Source organism: Podarcis gaigeae, assembly GCF_964106915.1.
Source record: "Podarcis gaigeae genome assembly, chromosome: 1".
Classification (NCBI taxonomy): domain Eukaryota; kingdom Metazoa; phylum Chordata; class Lepidosauria; order Squamata; family Lacertidae; genus Podarcis; species Podarcis gaigeae.
Window position 1 is genome coordinate 40,879,340 of NC_139678.1, and position 21,228 is coordinate 40,900,567.

The 21,228-nt window shown below is 41.7% G+C and overlaps 2 protein-coding genes across 14 annotated transcripts in view; one reads left to right on the top strand and one right to left on the bottom strand.

Annotated features, from left to right (window-relative positions):
* The window catches only part of FMN1 (formin 1), a 162,918-nt gene that overhangs the window by 94,951 nt on the left and 46,739 nt on the right, over nucleotides 1-21,228 (bottom strand). For 2 of the 4 annotated variants that reach the window (XM_083744315.1, XM_083744316.1), the window contains one exon: nucleotides 11,178-11,295. The exons of 1 other annotated variant lie outside the window; for it this stretch is intronic. In XM_083744315.1, coding sequence (XP_083600441.1) covers nucleotides 11,178-11,295 — 118 coding nt within the window. Of the gene's footprint in view, nucleotides 1-11,177; nucleotides 11,296-13,190; nucleotides 15,211-21,228 lie in introns of those variants that run through there. One more of the 4 variants, XM_083744318.1, reaches the window with a different exon arrangement.
* Nucleotides 13,717-21,228, top strand: part of LOC310847562 (uncharacterized protein) — a 28,940-nt gene continuing 21,428 nt past the window's right edge. For 7 of the 10 annotated variants that reach the window (XM_083745428.1, XM_083745429.1, XM_083745431.1 and 4 more), the window contains exons 1-3: nucleotides 13,717-13,845; nucleotides 15,210-15,655; nucleotides 15,858-15,966. In XM_083745428.1, coding sequence (XP_083601554.1) covers nucleotides 13,833-13,845; nucleotides 15,210-15,655; nucleotides 15,858-15,966 — 568 coding nt within the window. In that variant the 5' untranslated portion in view covers nucleotides 13,717-13,832. Of the gene's footprint in view, nucleotides 13,846-14,338; nucleotides 14,443-15,209; nucleotides 15,967-19,119; nucleotides 19,231-21,228 lie in introns of those variants that run through there. The other 3 variants (XM_083745425.1, XM_083745432.1, XR_014565898.1) reach the window with 2 other exon arrangements.

Sequence of the window (21,228 nt, forward strand, 5' to 3'; positions counted from 1 at the left end):
TACATTTTCTACAGGTCAGTTTCATTTGTTGAGACATTAGTGTTACATTGGGAAGTGAAAGGGGGGGGGAGAGGTGGAGGGGGCCATGGTGGGTGGGGGTGGGTCGGGTGGCGATGTTTCTATTTTACTTAATGTGTGTGTGAGGTTTTGTGTCAGAGTCATTTGTGCAGGTTCTCTTTGCTATTCGCTTGTGTTCCTCAACAAGTGGTATTGATATTATCACGTGTGGATGGATGTCGACTTGGGCTGATGAAACGTTTCTGGAAATCTGGTAGCTAAAAAGCAGATGTGTCAGCTTTTGGAAAGTGCCTTAAAATATGTCTGCATCTGGTGGGGAAGAATGAAATTGCAAAACGGCTGAGTGGTCTGGAAAGAGAGAACAGGGAGAAGTGATTCACTCTCTCAACATGCAAACTCTTTGTTGCATCTAATATAACAGAAGGTTCTGGGGGAAAATGAAGACCTAATGCTGGGGTGCTCAATGTGTTGCCAATCACCCATCAAGCCCCTCTGACCCTCCCTATTTTGAGGTGGTGGTGGTTATTTGGTTAGGAGAGGGTTTGTGTGTTTGGCGCAGGGTCCTCCCCCCCTTTGGTATGCATTTTATTGGTTTTTATTTGCTGCCTCTTTTTATTTTTTTTATTTTTTGGAGAGGGGCAGGTTCTGAGCATCACCAGTTTTTCTTCTCTGAAACCCGTGATGTTCATAGCACAGTTTTTAAGCTTTCTAAATGCCTTCTGGGCTCAACAAAGTTGGGGACTCCTCTACTAACGCGCCTCCAGATATTGTGAAGACCCCTTCAAATAAAAGGCTTTAAAAGCTACATGGAAGGTTGCATGAAGAGACAAACGGTTTGTAAATTTTTCAGTAGGGAATGTGATTTTTTCAGTAGAAAAATGGCTAGAAAAAAGGGAAAGGGTTTAGGAGCCCCTTCCCCTCACCATTCACTGTCCAGACTCATTGCAGAGTTGCTACAACTGAAAAGTCCAGTAAGAAATGGTAACACACACGTCCTGTATAATGTTTCCTTTGGTCCCCCTGATTCCCCCACCCCCACCTTGCAGTTTTTAAAATTTCCCTCATGTTATTTTCTAATTTACCCACTAGATGTCAGTAGCACATATTTAGTCTACTGAAGCTCAATGCTGTTAAAATGCACCAGACAAGTTCTATTTTGCAAATTAGACATCCTCAAAACTGAACTAAAGGTGCTAGGCTTCCCAATCTTTCTGAAACAATGGCATTTGGTTTTTCTAACTTGTACAAATGACTTTATGCAAACCAGATCTAAGTAAAAATCAAGATGCATGGAATAATTACCGGGTACACTCATGACTGCTTTCCACGTGTTTAAATAAGAACTAAGGGAAATACAGATACACAACAATGAATATAATGTGATACCATGTTAAAAATAAGTTTCAAATAAGTTTTACAAAGTACACTTTGTGGGAATGTTTGGAACTAATGGGTATTATTAGCAAAATAAATGGCTAGGATAATTTCAATCCCAGCTCCAAGAAAAATGCTTTACAAAAGAGGGAGGAAATGCTATATTGGAGAGTGACTGGGCAAGCACAGAGTGACTCAGCCTCTTTGCACATGCCTGGAAAGAACTGCCAAAACTATTCCAGCTTCTACTGTACTAGCTACTCCAAAGTATGGGTGGAGCGATTTAATTAACTGTCTCACAAAACTTTGTATTCCTGGATCAAACATCTGCAATGCAGCAAAAGTTTATAGAAATGCTGTACCACCACCCCACCCCCCAACCACATGACAGATTATTTGGAATTTAAAGTGGGATCTATTACAGCCTTCTAGATTACAATATACCTTTGCTTTATATGGCTCAAGGTCAGGGCCAGATTTAGGTCTGATGAGGCCCTAAGCTACTGAAGGTAATGGGGCCCTTTATATGTCCAGATGTCCTTTGTCAACAACAAATTGTTACTGTTTTTTGTGTTGGATATATGCTATATGTTAATTTATGGACCTAATAGGTATCTAAAGCCATTTGCACATGTTGCCATGCAACCAGTCCATGCAGAATGTAGGCACCCTATACAGTGGTACCTCAGGTTACATACACTTCAGGTTACATACGCTTCAGGTTACATACTCTGCTAACCCAGAAATAGTGCTTCAGGTTAAGAACTTTGCTTCAGGTTGAGAACAGAAATCGTGCTCCGGCGGCGCGGCAGCAGCAGGAGGCCCCGTTAGCTAAAGTGGTGCTTCAGGTTAAGAACAGTTTCAGGTTAAGTACGGACCTCCAGAACGAATTAAGTACTTAACCCGAGGTACCACTGTATATAGAAATGAGCAAACCAGTGATATTTTAGGGAGCAGGCTAGCAGGCGGGGCCTATTACTTAGATCATAGGAACCTACACAACACAAAACACTGTTGCTGTATGTAGGTTTTATTTTATTTGTTTTTTATCTTATATTTTGGAAATATACATCCAGTTTTTTCCTTTCTTTTATTTTTTTGGCCCCCCCCCCAAGAGATTGGAGCCCTAAGCTACAGCTTTTTTTAGCTTATACGCAAATCCAGCACTGCTCAAGGTCTTCAAGACAAGGAAGAAAAGGTGAAACCATTTTCTCTCCCACAACTCGAACTGTCTTTTGATTTCCAAAGGGCACCCAGGAGACAATAAAAAAACAGCAGGAGGGGCCCACTCTGGAAAAGCTTCCATTCCCATTAGAAAGCATTGCTTTGACATGGATATGGTACTAGTAGAACGTCTGCAGCATTTTCTGTAGGAGACATCTGATCTACCAATGCAACTGTGGCCACAGCTAGGTTGCAGAACACATGCTTTGCCAGGGCTGGGCCCCTCATGATATTTTGCTGCAAGCCAGTGCCACTGCCAGCACTTCACCAGTGACACTGCGCAATGCAGGTAAGGGAGGCTTTGCAGTGTGGAACAGTAATCCCGTTTTGCCTCAAGCACTGAAGCAGAACGTGCTGCTCCTGTGCTTTGCGTCCCAGGTTAGTTCAATCCCTGTTATTTCCAGACAAAGAATCCCAGGCAGCAAGGCTATGAAAAAACTTTGGGCAGATATTTGAAAGCCACCACAGCAGGCAGACCTGGGTTAGCAGAGACAAGGGCCTGACTCAGCTGCACGTGTAGTTTACACATTGCTCTACCAAATTCGAAAACACTTGTTCGCACCTTGAGAGCCCTGACTGTATGACAAAACAGCAATTAAGAACTCCACACTGGTACTTCTAAATGAATGAATGAAGAAGCAGCAGCAATCCTAGCATAAAAAGAACCCAAGGTAGCTGAAATGGCAAAATAAATGGCAAAATTTAAAAAAGAACAAGCATTATAAACAGAGTAAAGTCCAACAAAACACATCATCAGACAAAGACAGCACAGTCACCATCCCAGTAGCTTAGGACACAAAGATGCTATAAAATAAGAACATTCTAACAGCTTTTTGAAAGGAGTCAGGGATATGGATTGCCATTAAAGAGAGAATTCTATCACTGAAGTGCCATGACCACTAGTAGCCTGGCCACAGAAGCTGGCAGCAACGTCATAATAATAACCTTCATCTTGCATAATAAGGAACAGACATGGGGAGGGAAGAGGAAACCAGCACGTAAGAGTTTTTAAAATACAAAATACTCGCAAGCAAATGGCTCAACAAACCAATGAGATCCACAGCAGATCATGTAACACGTACAAAGGAAAGTTTAAAAATGGTTGTTGGTAGCTGTGTGCATTGCAATTTATGTCGTGTAATGTCTGGGTCAACTGATGGTGGTGTGTGTGTGTGTGTGTGTGTGTGTGTGTGTGTGTGTACTTATTGCCACCTTGATGTTTTATGCCTAATATCCTCCAGGAAAAACTGGAAAAGAACAGGTTAATTAGTTAATTATTTCTACAGCGAGAGAAGCTTTGCATAGAAAAGATGCAAAGTTACTTTTGCATAAATGTGGAAAAAGCAGAGTAAACATTCTAGCTGACTTTCCCCACGGCTGCAACAAGTAAAGCTACATCTACAATGTGTTCATTTTACAGAGGGCATTAATAATTTCACCGGTGGTTCATGTAAGGATGTAATGAAAACACCGCAGCTGGGGATAGCACCTTGGTTTCTGTCTGAGTCAATATCTTGCTGTCTCCTTGTTTACAGGGGAAAAATATATTCAGCTGCCAGATCACATGCTACTCTAATTATCCTGTTTCAGTGCCAAACGTTCAAGATTACAGTACAGCAAATAATTACCACCCAGCTGGCAAACATTTAACAAGGTTAAATAGGCATGTCATTTACATGTTTCACACTCCTGTCACCTATTTCAAACAGAGGAGCAGTAATAATGGAACACCTACTTTGTTCCATAAAATCTAATCCTAATAATCCTATAAGACACATTCAGGTTAGGCATAAGCATGTTTTAGAGAATAAGGAATGTGTCATAGGCTCACATACATTTTTTACACCTTCCAAACACAGATTGGTTTTGTTCAGTACAAACCACAGTTTCCCATTACATGCACACCAACAAACTATGGCTTGCACTTGCCCTAACCAGAATCAAACAGGCAATCACAATTCTAACGTGTTTCCATCATCATCATCATCAGTTCAGTTCATGAGGCCATCCAATTAATTCTGCATGGTTTCCTAATAATATTTGCAATGCCTCCTAGTTTGGTGCCATCTGAAATACCATAAGCAAATTCCTACCACCTCCCCTAGATTACTAATAAAAATAGCAAATCTGAGGAACTTTATCAGGAAGCTTTCCCTTAACAGAATCCTTTGACTACGTCTCTTGAATTAGTGCCTTACTTTAACAAAGCTACACCACACACAAAGTAATAAAACAGTATTCCGATGGCTCTTTTAAAATTGGAAACAGTGCTTCAGAAAGGGGGCAACTGAAACTGGAGAACTGCACAGGGGCTACTTATCCTCTTCATTCCTCACTTTAGAAAGTGCTGCCAGTGTGTCGTAAGTTTGCCTGTAAAGTGTACTGGATTCCTTGTCTATATTACAATCTGGTTATTGATACCTATATTTTCTAGCTTGACCTAGAAAGTATTCTATGCTGCTGTTTGGGGGTGAGTTTGATCGATTCCCAAGGATGAAGCCTCATATTACTTTTGGACATATAACACAGATTCTGGCCTGACTGCACTAGTTGCCAATTACAGTGGTACCTCTCGTTACGTACTTAATTCGTTATGGAGGTCTGTTCTTAACCTGAAACTGTTCTTAACCTGAGGTACCACTTTAGCTAACGGGGCCTTCCGCTACCGCCGTGCCGCCACCACGCGATTTCTGTTCTCATCCTGAGGTAAAGTTCTTAACCCGAGGTACTACTTCCAGGTTAGTGGAGTCTGTAACCCGAAGTGTTTGTAACCCAAGGTACCACTGTAGTTTCTGGGCCCAATTCAAAGTACTAGTTTTGATATATAAAGCCTTAAACAGCTCAGAATTGCAGACCCCATATGAGCTGACCCAGACCCTTCAGTCATCATCTGAGGCCCTTCTTCATGTGGCCCCTCCATGAGATCCAGGGATGGCAACATGAGGACAGGTCTTTTTATGCAGTGGCTGCCTGTTGATGGACAGCTCTGTCCAGGGAGGTTCATCTGGCACCATCATTATACATATCTTTAGGTGATACGCAAAAGCGTTCCTCTATAACCAGGCCTATCACCTTTAACCATCTGTGGCCTTTTAGAAGTGGGTGGGATGTTTTTAATATTATTACACGCTGCCCCCCAATCTTGACAGTTTCAGGTGCTTACCCAGGGTCTGTGTTTACTTTTGGCAAATAAGGCACAGCAGAGACTGTGGTGTCTTTATGATATATGGTTTATATAGGAAGGGGGAGGGGTCCCCCAGCATTACACTGAAGAGGGTCTTTCCTCCTCCATAAATCACATTGTGAGTTATGAGGGGACAATTCAAAACACAGCTGAAATATATTTTTTCTGTTATATACAGTTCTATTCTCAATATTTTATTTAAGGCCCTTTTGGTCTAATAAGAGGTTTCTCATTCACAACCCTGCTTCTCTTTCTCACACTGGCATAAAAATAGTGTTTATAGCGTCAAAGACTGTTGCCATGGAAATTGAGGTGCCATAGAAACAGCATGACTTTGCTGCAGGATGAAGTAACTTAAAAAGGCAATGAAGAAGCAGGGACTTGTCAATATACACAATTAATGAGGAAAATGCTACATAAAAGAACAAATGTGTCATGAATTGTATCTCAGTAAGATTATTTCCAACATTATCATCCAGTCAAGGGAAATTGCTACTTTTCTCATTTTTAATACAGTATAAGCTTTTTAAATGAAAACGTTTTTGCAAATTAGAACCACTGCTTTTGTAGCAAAACCTGCCCCAAAAGACCCTCACCCCAAAAATAGATATGAAAGCCTTTCAGTAGACTTGGAACATGACAATACCATCATCATTTATTATTGACTCAAAACTACTTGATCATACTGTAGTATCATAAACATAACAGGGAAATAAAACATTCAATATTTTCACACTACCAGATAACATAAGTGAAACAATGGTACACAAATTTTCACTGTCAGTTTGCAAGTCTATGATGCCTCCTACTACACATTTTTGGGGCTCAATTTAATCATTTAGTAAACTTTCTGATGAGAGAACACGAACTTAGTTTAGCCAACACCTTTGATCGATGTTTAGGACGATATGTAATTATGGCATCTGTCTTGCATAATGGATTTCTTCCTGCATTATCAGGACTTCCCATTCTGCTCTTTCCTGCTGCAGACACTCCAGAGCAGATTTGGGGAGCACTGCTTCCTCCCACCAGGGGAAAGGCAGGAGCCAGAGTGCTGAAGTGAGCACCCATCGCACATTTTGAGGGACCACTCCCTGCTTGCTGTCCCCTCCCAAGCTTGTCAATGCCACCAGGCCATGGGAACCAAAATCAAGATAATGGAAACAACACGAGTTCTATGCCAACAACACCAAAATGCCCACCTCTGGGAAGCACGGCCCTTCCATTCAAAGGGTTTATAAACAATATCAAATACATTAGGAACTGGGGGCTAGAGCAGCTTAGGAAAACAGCACAATCCTGTTTACAACCCGAGATGTGGTGAGGGAAAGAGAACAAAGGAGCTCTGTATGTGCCAGACAAGAGCTCAATGGATTCAGTCATCACAGTGGAGAAAAAGCACACAAAACCTACTGAACTCTAAAAAAACAAAACAAAAAAACCTGACATTATTATTTTTCTTCTTTATTTGTTTCTGTGGGTCAATGGCCCCTGATAGAAAACTCTGGCCCTAGAAAGTGCCTTTGGGAAGAAACTCAGGATGAATTCCTGGGGACAAACTCTCAAAGATATGTTAACTGACTGTAACCCACCTTGAATGGGAGGACTCTGCCTACTACCGGTACCTTGTTGCCTCAGATTGAGACTTCTGCTTCCCATACTTCTGACCCCTTCAACCCTCTATGCTGTCATGGAACCTTCTTCCTGACTTTGATGTCACACTTTCATCTGAGCCCTCTGATCCAGTGCCTAACCTCCATCCCATCTGTGACATCATTCTGAACTTCATACATGCATGCTTGAAACGGACCCCTAATGCTAGGCTAAAGCCTGACACACAGGCTGGGCCTCCCTTAAGCTAGCCTCTAGACCATGGGTAGGCAAACTAAGGCTCGGGGGCCGGATCCAGCCCAATTGCCTTCTAAATCCAACCCGCAGACGGTCCGGGAATCAGCGTGTTTTGACATGAGTAGAATGTGTTCTTTTATTTAAAATGCATCTCTGGGTTATTTGTGGGGCCTGCCTGGTGTTTTTACATGAGTAGAATGTGTGCTTTTATTTAAAATGCATCTCTGGGTTATTTGTGGGGCATAGGAATTCGTTCATTATTTTTTTCAGAATATAGTCCGGCCCCCCACAAGGTCTGAGGGACAGTGGACCTGCTGAAAAAGTTTGCTGACCCCCGCTCTAGACACAGAAGCCGCATAATTATATCTACATTATTGTCTGGCCATAGCTGCTTGGGTAGGTTAGGAAAGTGTTAGAAATGAGTATTATCAGTCATTTCCAGATGACCTGTTTATTGAACATACGTTGTGGTTTGTTTGCAAGGAAGTTAGACAGTGTTGCTTCAAGGTTTACAGTGCATTTTCCCATCACTTTCCTTACTGCAAAAAAGTCTAGTTTCGGGGAGAAGCAGGCATGTTGTGCAAGGGGTTCAAATCGACTTTAATTGCACAACCTGAATCACATAGTCAGTACTGTATGTGATCAAATCCCACCCAAAAATAGGTATAGTCAGTGAGCATTATTTATGGCCAAGGGAAATATATTGCACATGAAGAGAAAAGGCTGTCATTAAACATTATTTTGAATACAGTCAGTGAAAGGAAGCACATCTCACATTCTCTTAGCAAGAGGAAAGACGTGTTTGGCAACTTTTGGCATCTATAACCCAATGAACAGCTAAACAAGAAATCATTGCAGATTTGAGCACAACCATTGTGATAGCATCACTGATTCTAATGGGAATGAGAAGAATTCTATATTTATTGGATCTTCTGGATCAGCTTCAAGCAGTGGCGTAGCGTGGGGGTGCGGGGGGGGGGGCCGGCCGCACCGGGCACAACATCTGGGGGTTAGGGTTAGGGTGCGCAAATCCATGGGTTAGGGGGCGCAAATCCACGGGTTAGGGGGCACAAATTACTTGCCTTGCCCCGGGTGCTGACAACCCACGCTACGCCACTGGCTTCAAGGGTAATTATACAGCAGTGAGAGGGTATCAAAAGCCTCTTGTATGAAGAGCATGAAAGTAAAGTTTATACATGCTCCACCTAACTAATCTGAATATGGTACTTCCGTCCTGTTACATCTTAGTCACTGCTAAATTCCCATCTCTTTCAGTCACTGAATGAGTAATGACATTACTTCAGAATCCAAGCTCTGAGCAAATTACAATACATTTGGTATACTGATAATTTCCACTCAAATCACTGCACCAACAGCTGGCAGCATTGTACACAAGATCTACAGTGTTCCACTTTTCTCACAACAATAGGTATATATATTATTTTTAAATAGGAAAGTTAAGGGAAAGAATATTAAGAAAAGAAATAAAATGCCTTAATGAAAAATGTGGTGTTTTTTAAAAGTCTGTACTTCCATCCCACCCACAAGCAACAAATACAGCAGCACAGCTGTAAAGGAAACCCATCCAGGCTATTATTTAAAGGTAAAGGTACCCCTGACTGTTAGGTCTAGTCACGGACGACTCTGGGGTTGCGCGCTCATCTCGCTTTACTGGCCGAGGAAGCCGGTGTTTGTCCGCAGACTTCCGGTTCATGTGGCCAGCATGACTAAGCCGCTTCTGGCGAACCATTTAGCAAGGATAATTTCTCTCACAGGGGTCTCTCACTACTTCTGCCACCATCAGTCAAGGAATGGTAGAAATTGGGCCTTTTGTGATGAGAGAAAATGTAGAAGAAGAACATGCACCGGGTAGGTCCCTATGTACTGCTTCATTCCTAGCCTTATTATTATTATTATTATTATTATTATTATTATTATTATTATATCATTCTTCATTTGAGAGCCAGTGTAAAAACAGAAAAATATATAATAAGAAACAAAACAATACCCCGCCCCAAGTTTAAAAATCCATAGATTGTTAATTTGCCAAAAGCCTGATAATGCCATAGGGCACTTAGGAGGAAATGTAAATAGCCTATAAACAGAGAACAGAATAATTAATATTATTCCTTCTACATTTTAACTCCCCCTCCATCTCTCAAACACTATTGAGGAATCTATACGGCGTCAAAACTGAAGTAGTGATTCGCTTTAACATGATCCTAACATCCCACATTTAAAAGCCTTTGCAAAGGATCATTCTGACACCAACTTGTATTTAGCATAATACAAACGCATACTATTAAGAGGTAAGCTGCTAATATGAAGGTTTGGCACAGAGATTGCCATAATTACACTTTATATGAGCAGAGAGCAAATATGTTTTTGTTCCTGTTTGAAGGTTTATATTAACATGCCTTTGGATATATATGGTCGGACACAGTGGATTATTTCAAGCTATTTATTTATTTATTTATTTATTTATTTATTTTTAAAATCTATTTTTCCTACTTTATTTTTTTTTTAACCTCTATTGAAATACCCCAGCTGGTTTGCCAATTTAGATGCCAGGCAAGTTGTGTAATCATGTTTTTGGCAATGGAGATATGTGCATGTACGGTATATACAGTAACAGCATGCAAAACAAAATTAGAATAAATTACTGTAAAACCTAACCAAAGCAGAATCTAAAACAGACCAAAATGGCACTTCTGTTGAAGAGTTTCAGGGATGAATAGCTATGTCTACATGGGATAATTTGTACAAACTCTCTAGCAAGGCAATGATGGGACTACTTCAAAATGTTATAAAGGGAGCTTGCACATGAATGCAGAATTGTTAAATTAGCTTGGGGTACTTTTTGCTGTGTAGCTTGCCTACCTATTGCCATAAAATGCTTTTTAAAATCTGATTGACACAGTCAGTTACACTGAACATTCCTTTTCCTAATTAATCCATGGTTGCTTTGGTTGGGATCTCGGCACTGCAGGGGTTTGAACTCTTATTATTGACTTCTGTTATTAATACTGAAGAAACACCAAAGAAGGCTCCATGCAGGGTATTTCCCCCTGCACTGAGGTAATGGGTTGTATTCAACTAAGCCCTATTCAGACCAGACCCATTAAATTAATTAACCTGACTTAGTCATGATAATTAACTTCAATTGGTCTGATCTGAATGGAGCTAGTATTGAATGCCACCCATGACATGTGTAAGGAAAACAGGTATTATTACATTGTGAGTATAGTATTCATTTTACCACACTCATGTTGGCTGGGAAGCTTCTACACTAGTATAGCTGTGTCAGTCTGGATGGACCAGGCTATGCATACACCTGTTGAAAAGCTACCTGTAACAAAATTCCTACCTGTCAGCCTTTGAAAACTAATTACAGCACCAGACACAAAGCAATCAACTTTTTCTTTTGAGTATAATATAACTATTGCGAAAGAGCCAGCGCTAGAAACTGGATAACAGGTTCAGGTGGTGGTGTTGTTTTTTAAATAGACATTTTGCCATGGTATATTACCTGCTTCTGTATATTTTAATCCTACTTTCTCTTCTTCATCCTTTGCTTTGGGTGGGGGCCAGACAGTCTGCAGTCTCCCGGGAGTCTTGTCATCCTGATCGGAAAGTACTGCATCAGTCTAATAAAACAAAAAATATTTTAAGAAACATATGAAGGCACATGGCATTGAAAACTGCTTGTTTATAAATGTTAACAAACAAACCAACCCAACAGCCTTTCCACCTTTCTTTTTGCTTAATATCCAGTCAGAAATAAGTAGTGGGGAAATGTGAGAGCTTGCTCACAATTTTGCGACATTTTAGCTAGTTCAATATACTACATTCTGGATTTTTTTCTGACTACCTGCAATTTTTGTTTGTTTGTTCACATACGATACGTCATAATGACTGAATGCTCTGATGTGCAACAGAGGTCAATAAAGGCATGGGTTTTTCCATTACCTTTATTGTTGGGGGAAAGCCATGGACACTGCCCGTTGCCCGCTTGAAACGACCCACCAGTATTAAAGTGTATGCTCTTAATTCACTGCGACACCGGTTTCAGTGGTTAGAGTAACCAGTTAAGGCTGGGGAGGTTTAGTTTCAAATATCCATGCTGCCAATAAACTCAGTAGGTGACCTTGGGCCAGCAACTACCTTAGCCTAACCTACTTCACAGGATTTTTGTGAGGATAAAAATGTACACACCCCTGAGCTTTGTTTTTTTGTGGGGGGGGGTAGGGGGAAGGCAGGATTGGAATGCTGTTTTGATGCCATGTGTGGATGGCAGACAGCTGGCTTAGAACTCACCACAACCCAAATTTCAGATCAGCCACAGACTCAATAGGTAAAGGTAAAGGTACCCCTGCCCGTACGGGCCAGTCTTGACAGACTCTGGGGTTGTGCGCCCATCTCACTCAAGAGGCCAGGGGCCAGCGCTGTCCGGAGACACTTCCGGGTCACGTGGCCAGCGTGACATCGCTGCTCTGGCGAGCCAGAGCCGCACACGGAAACGCCGTTTACCTTCCCGCTGGTAAGCGGTCCCTATTTATCTACTTGCACCCGGGGGTGCTTTCGAACTGCTAGGTTGGCAGGCGCTGGGACCGAGCAGCGGGAGCGCACCCCGCCGCAGGGATTCGAACCGCCGACCTTTCAATCAGCAAGTCCTAGGCGCTGAGGCTTTAACCCACAGCGCCACCTGCGTCCCCACAGACTCAATACCTTCTGTCAAATTAAGGAAAAATCCAAACCAGCACTCCTTATCTTGGCAGGGCTTTATGGAATGGTGGGACCACTGCAACACCTATAGCCCTGCTGTGCATAGTGATTGGCAGAACATGGGAAGATCAGGCAGATCCCTGCACCAGTCTATATAGCTGGTGCAGTGACTGGGCCTAAACTGGGTCTGATGCTGCATGGATGGCTCAGAATCCAATGGATTCCAGAGGAGCTCAGGACTCCCACCCATATAAAATCCAGCTCTATGGGTTTCCAAGTGACGGTACATTCAGTGGGTAGAAGGGGGCTCTGTGTCAGCAGAGTGGCGAGACTCTGCAGGCAGCAGGAAGCAAATGGAGGCCTGCAGGGCTAGCAGAGAGATACTTCTATTCAAGCCACACACTCATTCCTGCCTGCCACCCAAAAGGGGTGTGTTGATTGCTCTGCTAATAATCTCTCAACTTCAGTACATTTCTGAAATGCGAAATTTTATGACAATTTCAGTGTGTTGTTATGAGGCTAGACAACCCATATTGTGTTATCATATTTTGCATGGTAAAGGGACTATGGAATTTATAAATAATAACCCACATTTCAACAATACCGTGCTGAATGCACAGAATTCACCAATGCAGCTTAGTATTGTGACGCTGGGTGCTGTCAAAACAGGCATCCCAGTCTCAAAATTGTAATGCTACGCTTGGGTCTTTTCTGTCCAAAATAAGCATTTGCCATACGTATTTTAGATCACACCTATCTATTTACCCAATTAGTATTTTGCATTAGCCCTAGAATACAAGAGTATTAATCAACCTACTGGTTTTGTGTCAGTTGCTCCATCACCTTTAGACCTTTCAAATACTGCCTTCAGAGATTCTTTTTCATGTCTCATTTTGCGTTTTATCGCTTCTAGCTCTGAAATATCAGCAGTTGTCTCTTTTTTGGGAGGGCGTGTAAATAAAGCTTTAAATGCATCCAATGCAGATTCAGCGGGGCTTGGTTTTGCCTCTTCAGAGGTGGAGGATGCTTTTCTCACAGAAGATTTGCTTTCTTGGCCATTCTCGTTGCTGCCAGAATCACTGGACACCTCGCCAGAATCTTTTTCTTCATTTTTAGGCCCTAAGAGATGAGAGAGTTGTTCTAGAAAGGTAGGGGCCGCTTTGGGCTCTGCTGGTTTCCTCTTAGTTAACTGATCAGGTGCAATACTGGACTTTTTAACAGGCTGTTTTAATTTAAGCATAGCCAAGTCGCTGTCTTTCTGTTTGATTTCAGTGACAGTTTCCTCCTGATCTGAAGAGAATCCTTTCTTCCGTACACGTAACCCACTGAAAAAAGCAGGAAGCTGAAAGGTCTTCTCATTCAAAGATGGTTTTTGGGTGGATGCAGTGCTGGAATTGCTTGCAAGAGATCCTTGCTCATCTACAAACCCCTGAGTATCTTCTGTCAGAGACAGGCCTGTATGGTTCTCATTGGTCAGTGCTGCAGTTTCAGTTTCTGAACAAATTTCATGTAGTGTATCATCCATTTCTGTTGAATGAATCTGCTCTGTTTCACCTCCATTTATAGCACCATCTATTTCTCTATATCCTTCTGTTTCCGGCTCTTCTTTATTTTGGTCATTATCCTCCAAAGACACAATACTATTTAAAACAGATCTGTTTGCTATATTTTCATCACTGTTAAGATCTGTAGGCTCATTGTCTGATTCTGTGTCACTTGTTGCATGAACCAAAGTACCCTGAATAAGAATGGCATCCTTGTCATTTTGTTTGCCAAATTCAGACAAAAGCGAGTGTTGAAAATCTGAATGGGAAAGATAGGGATCATTCTGCTCCTGCAGTTCCAAGTCATCTGGGCCATAAGTGTCAGGCTCATAGTCATCTGGGACAATGGTAGTGTCTACAAAGTCAGCAGGTGTGCTGCCGTAGACTTCATAATCAACATGGTTGCTAATATCAACTTCAAAGTTACCCAGGGCAGCATCAGCATCAAAGTCAGTTGGCACCCAGGCACCCACTCCTGAGTCAACTGGGGCAGTGGCATCAGCCTCGAGGGCAAACATGTCGCAAGTACTGGATTCTGAAATTTCATAAGCATTGTTTGGGCTTTCAGCCTGTGGTATTTCTGAAAGTTGATGATCTCCATCCAGATAATCATCTCCATTGATTCTGCTCCTCACTTCCTGGTTGTCAGCATGGCTACTGATATCATTGACATTTCGAAATCCTTTAAGAACAGCTTGTTCTTTTGAAGTGCCTGGTTGCAGTTTAGCCGTAAATCCAAAAAGGGCTTTCATAGAAAATTTTGTGTAGAGAGTTGGGCCTGGTTCAGGTTCGGTTGCCCCCTCTAGACTGGAAAGCTCATTATGGTCTGAAGTCTGATTTGCTTCCATGTTGGGCAAATCACAGTAGTACTTATTATATTCCCAGAAGATATCAGTTCGTTTCTATATGATTACTCTCAGGGAACATCTTTCATTCAGTCTATTACATTAAAACACCACAGAGAGAGGCAGTTTTTCACCAGATCACACGCTGCTCTTTCTAACAATGGTCTGATCTGAAATGCACATTCCAGCCAAACTTTACAACTTAAACAGAGGCTAAACGGGAAGATTTTGCATCGTGTTGCATACCATAAAAACTTCCCAGCAGCGTCACAACTTATTATTTATACAATGGGCCTATTTTTTTGTCAACGCAAATCTGCTATAAACTCCACCGCCTGTTGCACTAAGGCTTACTGTTCTTTTCTGCTACACTCAGCCTTTTTACTGAATAGAAATAGCAGTTAACAAGACAGATCTCTTTCTCTCATTCTCACTCTCTCTCAACAGAACAGCTGGTACTTGCAGTTTGCTACTTCCTCATGCCGGCCCGAGAATCAAGGGGAAAATCGTCAGCAGAAAAACTCCTCAAAAGTTTCTTGAAAGGCACCCCACGGTGGTCAAAAGCTACTTTGAGCAAAGTCGTCGAAGGAAGGCAAGATCAGAAAGCTGGAAAATCCCAAGCAGAAAGAAATGTTTCCAAATCTTCACACACACACACAAACGAGCCTTCTTTTAACTTCTGGAGATTCCTAGTTGCTGAGAAGTCCCAGTTAACGTTGGTGCCCTTGAAGCTGAATAATCATAATAGAAAGAAAGAAAGCACCACTCTTCCGCTTTTGCTTCAGGTTTCTGTCTGGAATGCAGATTCCAGCCAAGGAGCACCAACCAACGAGGCTGGTTTCGTGTTGCTGCGTCTTAAACTCTGCACAGCTCTTTCTGCGGACCATAAACAGGTAAGTTATCAGACAAGGTAACCACACCCACGGATTAAAAACTACCTAGGAGGGCAAGGTAAACAGCCACTGCCCAGAACTCGGCCATTAACTCTGCAAAGAAGAGAGGGGTGGAAACATGCACGTCCACTGTCTTATCTTCCAAAGCGATTTCTCTTAATTCGTTTTTTTTTCTTAATTCCCGGGTTTCTTTGCATCTGAGATCTCTGCACCTATCTTATTTCCTCAGTCTAGGAGAGGGGGGAAAAAGAAAAGCACACGGGAAGAAGTCCCAGAGGGGGAGCTGGGTTACTCCGCGGCAGCAAAAACAGGTAAGAGCCGGTGACGAGACGAGAAAACTCCAAGTAGAAAACTCTGTGTATAAAAAAGGCTTAGAACCATCGAGTCAAGGTGTAGCTAACTTAGAGGCAAGTTGCTTACAACCTCCTCTCCCCGCCCCCCACCTCAATTCCTTTTCTGGCAAATAGCCTTATTCAATGTTTTATTTTTTCCCCGGGGAGTACTCAAGCGTACACATACCCCTAAAATTTTGTGAATCATCTAAGTTTGGCCTCATTGAGGGGCAGTATTTCAATATGAGTAGGAAAATGAGAGTACCCCTAAACATTTTTTTTAGAATAAAAAGCACTGGCCTTATTAGATGATTCCTAGCATTTTAAACTGGAAGGCTGCAACCTTCTGCCCACGTTCCTGGGAGTAACCCCCAAGGAACTTGGTGGGATTTACTTCTGAGTAGGTGTGTATAGGATCGCACTGCAAAGGTTTTCAGAACATACAGTACTAATCACACCAGATGGGGTGGTTATTGGTTTGTTGTGTTTTCATTTTGTATTTTTATGTGGTGAACCGCCCTGTGGTCTTCTGATAAAGGGTGGTATACAAATTTAATAAATAATAATGATGCTAAAGAAAGCTCACACCAGAAATCTATCTAATCTAGCATCCTAGCTCAGATCCTAGCTGTTCTGAGAATGGGACAGAGTTCATGTTTGTGGAACGGAAGATTTCCCTCTTCCCCCTCTGCTCTGATGTGCAAATAAAAACTTTATTGCTCCTTAAACGAGCAGAGAGAGCTTAGAAGCAGGCGAGAATGGAGACAGTTGCCCCATGTTTTTCCTCCTTGATTGGTAATCAGAAGTATACTGCCCTTAAATATAGAGCAAGATGAGTTGGGATTCATAACTGACCCTTCTCTGAGGTTACACCTAAGTTATGGAGCTCTCAACCTCTTGTCTTTAATAATAATAATAATAATAATAATAATAATAATAATAATAATAATAATAATAATTCACTCATTCCCCGCCCATCTGGCTGGGTTTTTCCACCCATCTGAGGTGGGGGGCAGGGAGAGGAGGTTGTAAGCAACACTGTTTTTTCTTATGTAGGTATTGAATTTGACAGGCTGAAGCTTTCAGTTTGTATGTTGTTCATTTTCTAACCATTTTATTGTTTTTTCTTGGGCCAGGGAACTGGGAGGGATTTCTTCGTTTTACAATTGTTATTAAACTTCCCTGAGTACTGAGCACACAATGGAAGAATAGTATATAAATCTTCGGAAACGAATAACTGAAACAAAAATGGTTTCGGCAATAAATTTCAACAGTTGGTCACACTAAGTGAAGTGCTTCCTCCTCTTTGACCTGCAGCTTTGCCAGCCAGTTATACTTAGTAGCCCTAGTCTGTTCAGGTATCATTCAGGTTATTACCGGTAAAAGCATACCCATTTATAACAGGAAAACTTCCAGACTTGCTCATTTCAGCATGGCGCTTTCAGTCTAAGCAGGTCTGAAAGACCTTTTTATTTAATTTACACCCTCTGGGCCTCAACTGCTAGCTTTCCAGATGGCTGATGCAGTTCTCAAGTTGTTGGAGGGGGACATAGGAAGATCCCTAATTAAATCCACCCTGTAACTCCTCCAATGACAGCCTTCTAAAAACAGGTGGCTAAGGGGACTACAGTGGTACCTCGGGTTAAGTACTTAATTTGTTCCGGAGGTCCGTTCTTAACCTGAAACTGTTCTTAACCTGAAGCACTACTTTAGCTAATGGGGCCTCCCGCTGCTGCCGTGCGATTTCTGTTCTCACCCTGAAGTAAAGTTCTTAATCCGAGGTACTATTTCTAGATTAGCGGAGTCTGTAACCTGGAGCGTCTGTAACCTGAAGCGTATGTAACCCGAGATACCACTGTATACTTAAAGCCCTGAGTTGCAGATAGTCATTGAGATTTAAGAAACCATAGAAGAACAAAAGCAGCTTGGATTATACAGTTCCGTGTCAACTTTGATCAGTGGATAAATATTTTCAGGAATATTAGGGCAGTTTGACTGTGTTCTGGCAATCACCTCTCAGCTTAATAAGGCAAGATATGGCTTCATTTGCATATCATAGCAAGCCGAACTATAGCTTACTGGGTCCACACAAACGTGAACACACCTGGCAAGGAACTCCCATCTCTGTTTTTACAGCAATCCTTGGCTACTACAGCTCATGGTTAGCAAGGCCAGAGCTAAACCACAAGCCTGGGTTTGGTTGACAAACTGAGCCAAAGAAATGCAACCCTCAATTTGAAAAGATTTCCACAGCCCTGTGCTTCGTGGCATGAGAAAACCAACCGTTTGCAGTAGAAAACCATCTCAACTTAGTCCTAAAGGAATGTGTGAAATGGCCCAGAAGCTTATTTAATAAATAAGAATACAACCAGGCCTTGGACTAATATTCTATGGCCTTTTAAATGGGTGTGAGAGAAGGGGGTTATTGTTTTGTTTTTGTTTAACTGATTATTTTGTGCTTTTATACTGTATCTTTATGTTGTGAACTGCCCTGAGATCTTTAGATGAAGGGCAGTGTTATGTACTGAAGTTCTCACCCTGGGCCAGCAGGGGGATACTGTAGATAGTTTTCACTCAGGTCCACGTCAGTTATTTTAGGCGGGAAACCCTGGGTTGTTGTTGCTACAATGTTGATAGCTGACTGCCTATAAAAGCAGGCCGGCTGAGCTGTTTGCTGTTCAGTTTTCTGTTCCAGCTTACAAAATAAAGAGCTGCCTGGAGAAATCGCTGTGTCGTCTGCCATGTCTACCCACTATTCTACAGGCGGTATATAAACGTAATAAATAATAAAATAATAAAAATTAGCTGACAACTGACTGAACCTCTGCTTTCCAAGGTGAATGGAGTGGAAATCCTCCTTATTATTTTCCCCTCCTGCCATTATGTTCTCTGTACGTGCATAACAATTTCTTACGCTATTTACACTGTAGTGACTGCTTTGCAATTGCAATGACTGTGGTGACTTTATTCATTTGAGGCATGGTCAGCTCATGTTGCCAGGCGGCATACCATCAAAAGGTAGATAATTATAGTGTAATTGTATAATGTGCTTTTATATTTAGAGCACTACTCTGTCTTAAATGGACTAGCCAGGAGGAAGGTAGTAAGTCTTAATTTTTGTTCACTAAACAGGTCACAGCTCTTCATACAGTCAATATTTAAATTCATAATCTACTTTCTGAAAATGGAGATATGGAATGCATATAGATTACCAACTCAATGGATGCTTTGCAACTGTCTTGGGTAAGGAATGGTGGATTTTCCAATGTAGACAACAATGACATTGCAAAGATAGAGTTGCCACCACATTTCCTGAAGGAACTGTGACTCAGTTTGGTCAAACCCTCCCATTTCTGTGTCATAATCTTTGAAACTAAACATCAAAGGATAGTATATAACTATGCTTCAATTATAGCTAAATGCATCCTGTATTCAGAAGGACGAAGTAGTTTAATGTTCAGTTAATAATAGTGAACTCATGTGGTTTGATTTTTCTGTTTGGAAGCAAAATAGGACAACCCCCAAACAGTGGAGTGTTTCCTGCATACTCTTCCCAGTATGAAGAACAGAATTTGAAATAAAATAAATGTTTAAAAACAAACCCCAAATGGCCTGACAATAACCTATGAGCTTTTTATGGGCTTAAGTATGCTGCAAGCTGCCCAGAGTGGCTGGGAAAACCCAGTCAGATGGGCAGGATATAAATAAATTGTTTTAAGTGTATCTGGTTTTGTGTGGTTTTTTTAAAGTGTTTTAAATTGTTTAATGTGCTAATTGGTGTGACACAGCAGTTTAGAAGGAAAACTTAAATTGAAATACAGTCATACCTAAGGATAAATATGCTTCAGGATAAGTATTTTCAGGTTGCGCTCCGCGGCGACCCGGAAGTAGCGGAGTGCATTACTTCCGGGTTTCGCCACTGGTGCATGCGCAGTCAAAATGACGTCACGCGCATGCGTGGAAGCAGCGAAACATGACCCGCCCAGTCGCGTTCTGTTCAGGATGCGAACGGGGCTCCAGAACGGATCCTGTTTGCATCCCGAGGTACCACTGTAACAACAACAACAACAACAACAACTATTATTTTCATATGTGCAGAATCACAGCTTTGGCTGTACAGCCTTATAACCACTGGAGGTTTAAGCTTGCTATAATAATCCCAAACACCAAAGAAGCAAGCAACTTGAAATACAAGCAACAGGACTGTATTAAAGCAGTGACATGAAGATACGCTGTCAACAAGCAACTCTAGAATTACCATAAATCAGAACTTTACATTTTTTTTTACATCTCTCACTAATTATTTATAAATTTTGCTTCATTTTTGGATCTCTGTTTTGTGGATGTGACACTTCGTGTAAATATCTCTTTCTTTTCCAGGCTCTGCAGGCGCACACATTTAAAAACACAAAAATAGGCAAAATATTTTAGGTACAGTTTATTGTTTACAGAGTTAATAACAAATAAATTTACAAACAGATTCAATTACAACATGTGGGAACATTGCTAACTGTTGAAAAGGCAGGGCCTATCACTTAATTCTCTGGTGCTATAACCTAAGTAGATGTACAAGTGATTTATCAAAAAGCAACAACTGCTAAATTTCAGAATAGGGTGATAAAATCTTACAGGGTTTGGAAGATTATTCACAGCATCTTTCCACAGATATTGTGTCTTTAAAAGAAACTGATGTATGCAGTGTTTCTAACGGCCTGTGAAATAGCTGCCTTGCGGATCTGAAGTTGCTATCGTGGAAAAATGTTGCACATTTTGGACAGTCTGTTATTTTTCTATTTGGAATACAATTTCCCTATCATAGTACAGTTGTACCTTGGAAGTCGAATGGAATCAGTTCTGGAAGTCTGTTCGACTTCCAAAAAGTTCAGAAACCAAAGCGTGGCTTCTGGTTGGCTGCAGGAAGCTCTTGCAGCCAATTGGAAGCCTCAGAAGCCCTGTCAGACGTTTGGCTTCCAAAAATAGTTTGCAAACCAGAACACTCACTTCCGAGTTTGTGGCATTTGGGAGCCAAAAGGTTTAAGAACTAAGCTGTTTGAAAACCAAGTGTCAGAGGCTCAGGAGCAGAGGCACAGGGAAGAGAGGAAATGGAGAGCGAAGGGGAAGAATCTGAGGGCAGCGTAGGAGAAGATGACAGTGGCCCGAGAGATTCCATGAGCCTCTCCAGCGAATCAGAAGATTCACAGAAGGGGGCGCTGGTGGCCAGGGCAAGGGGGGTCCCAAGGG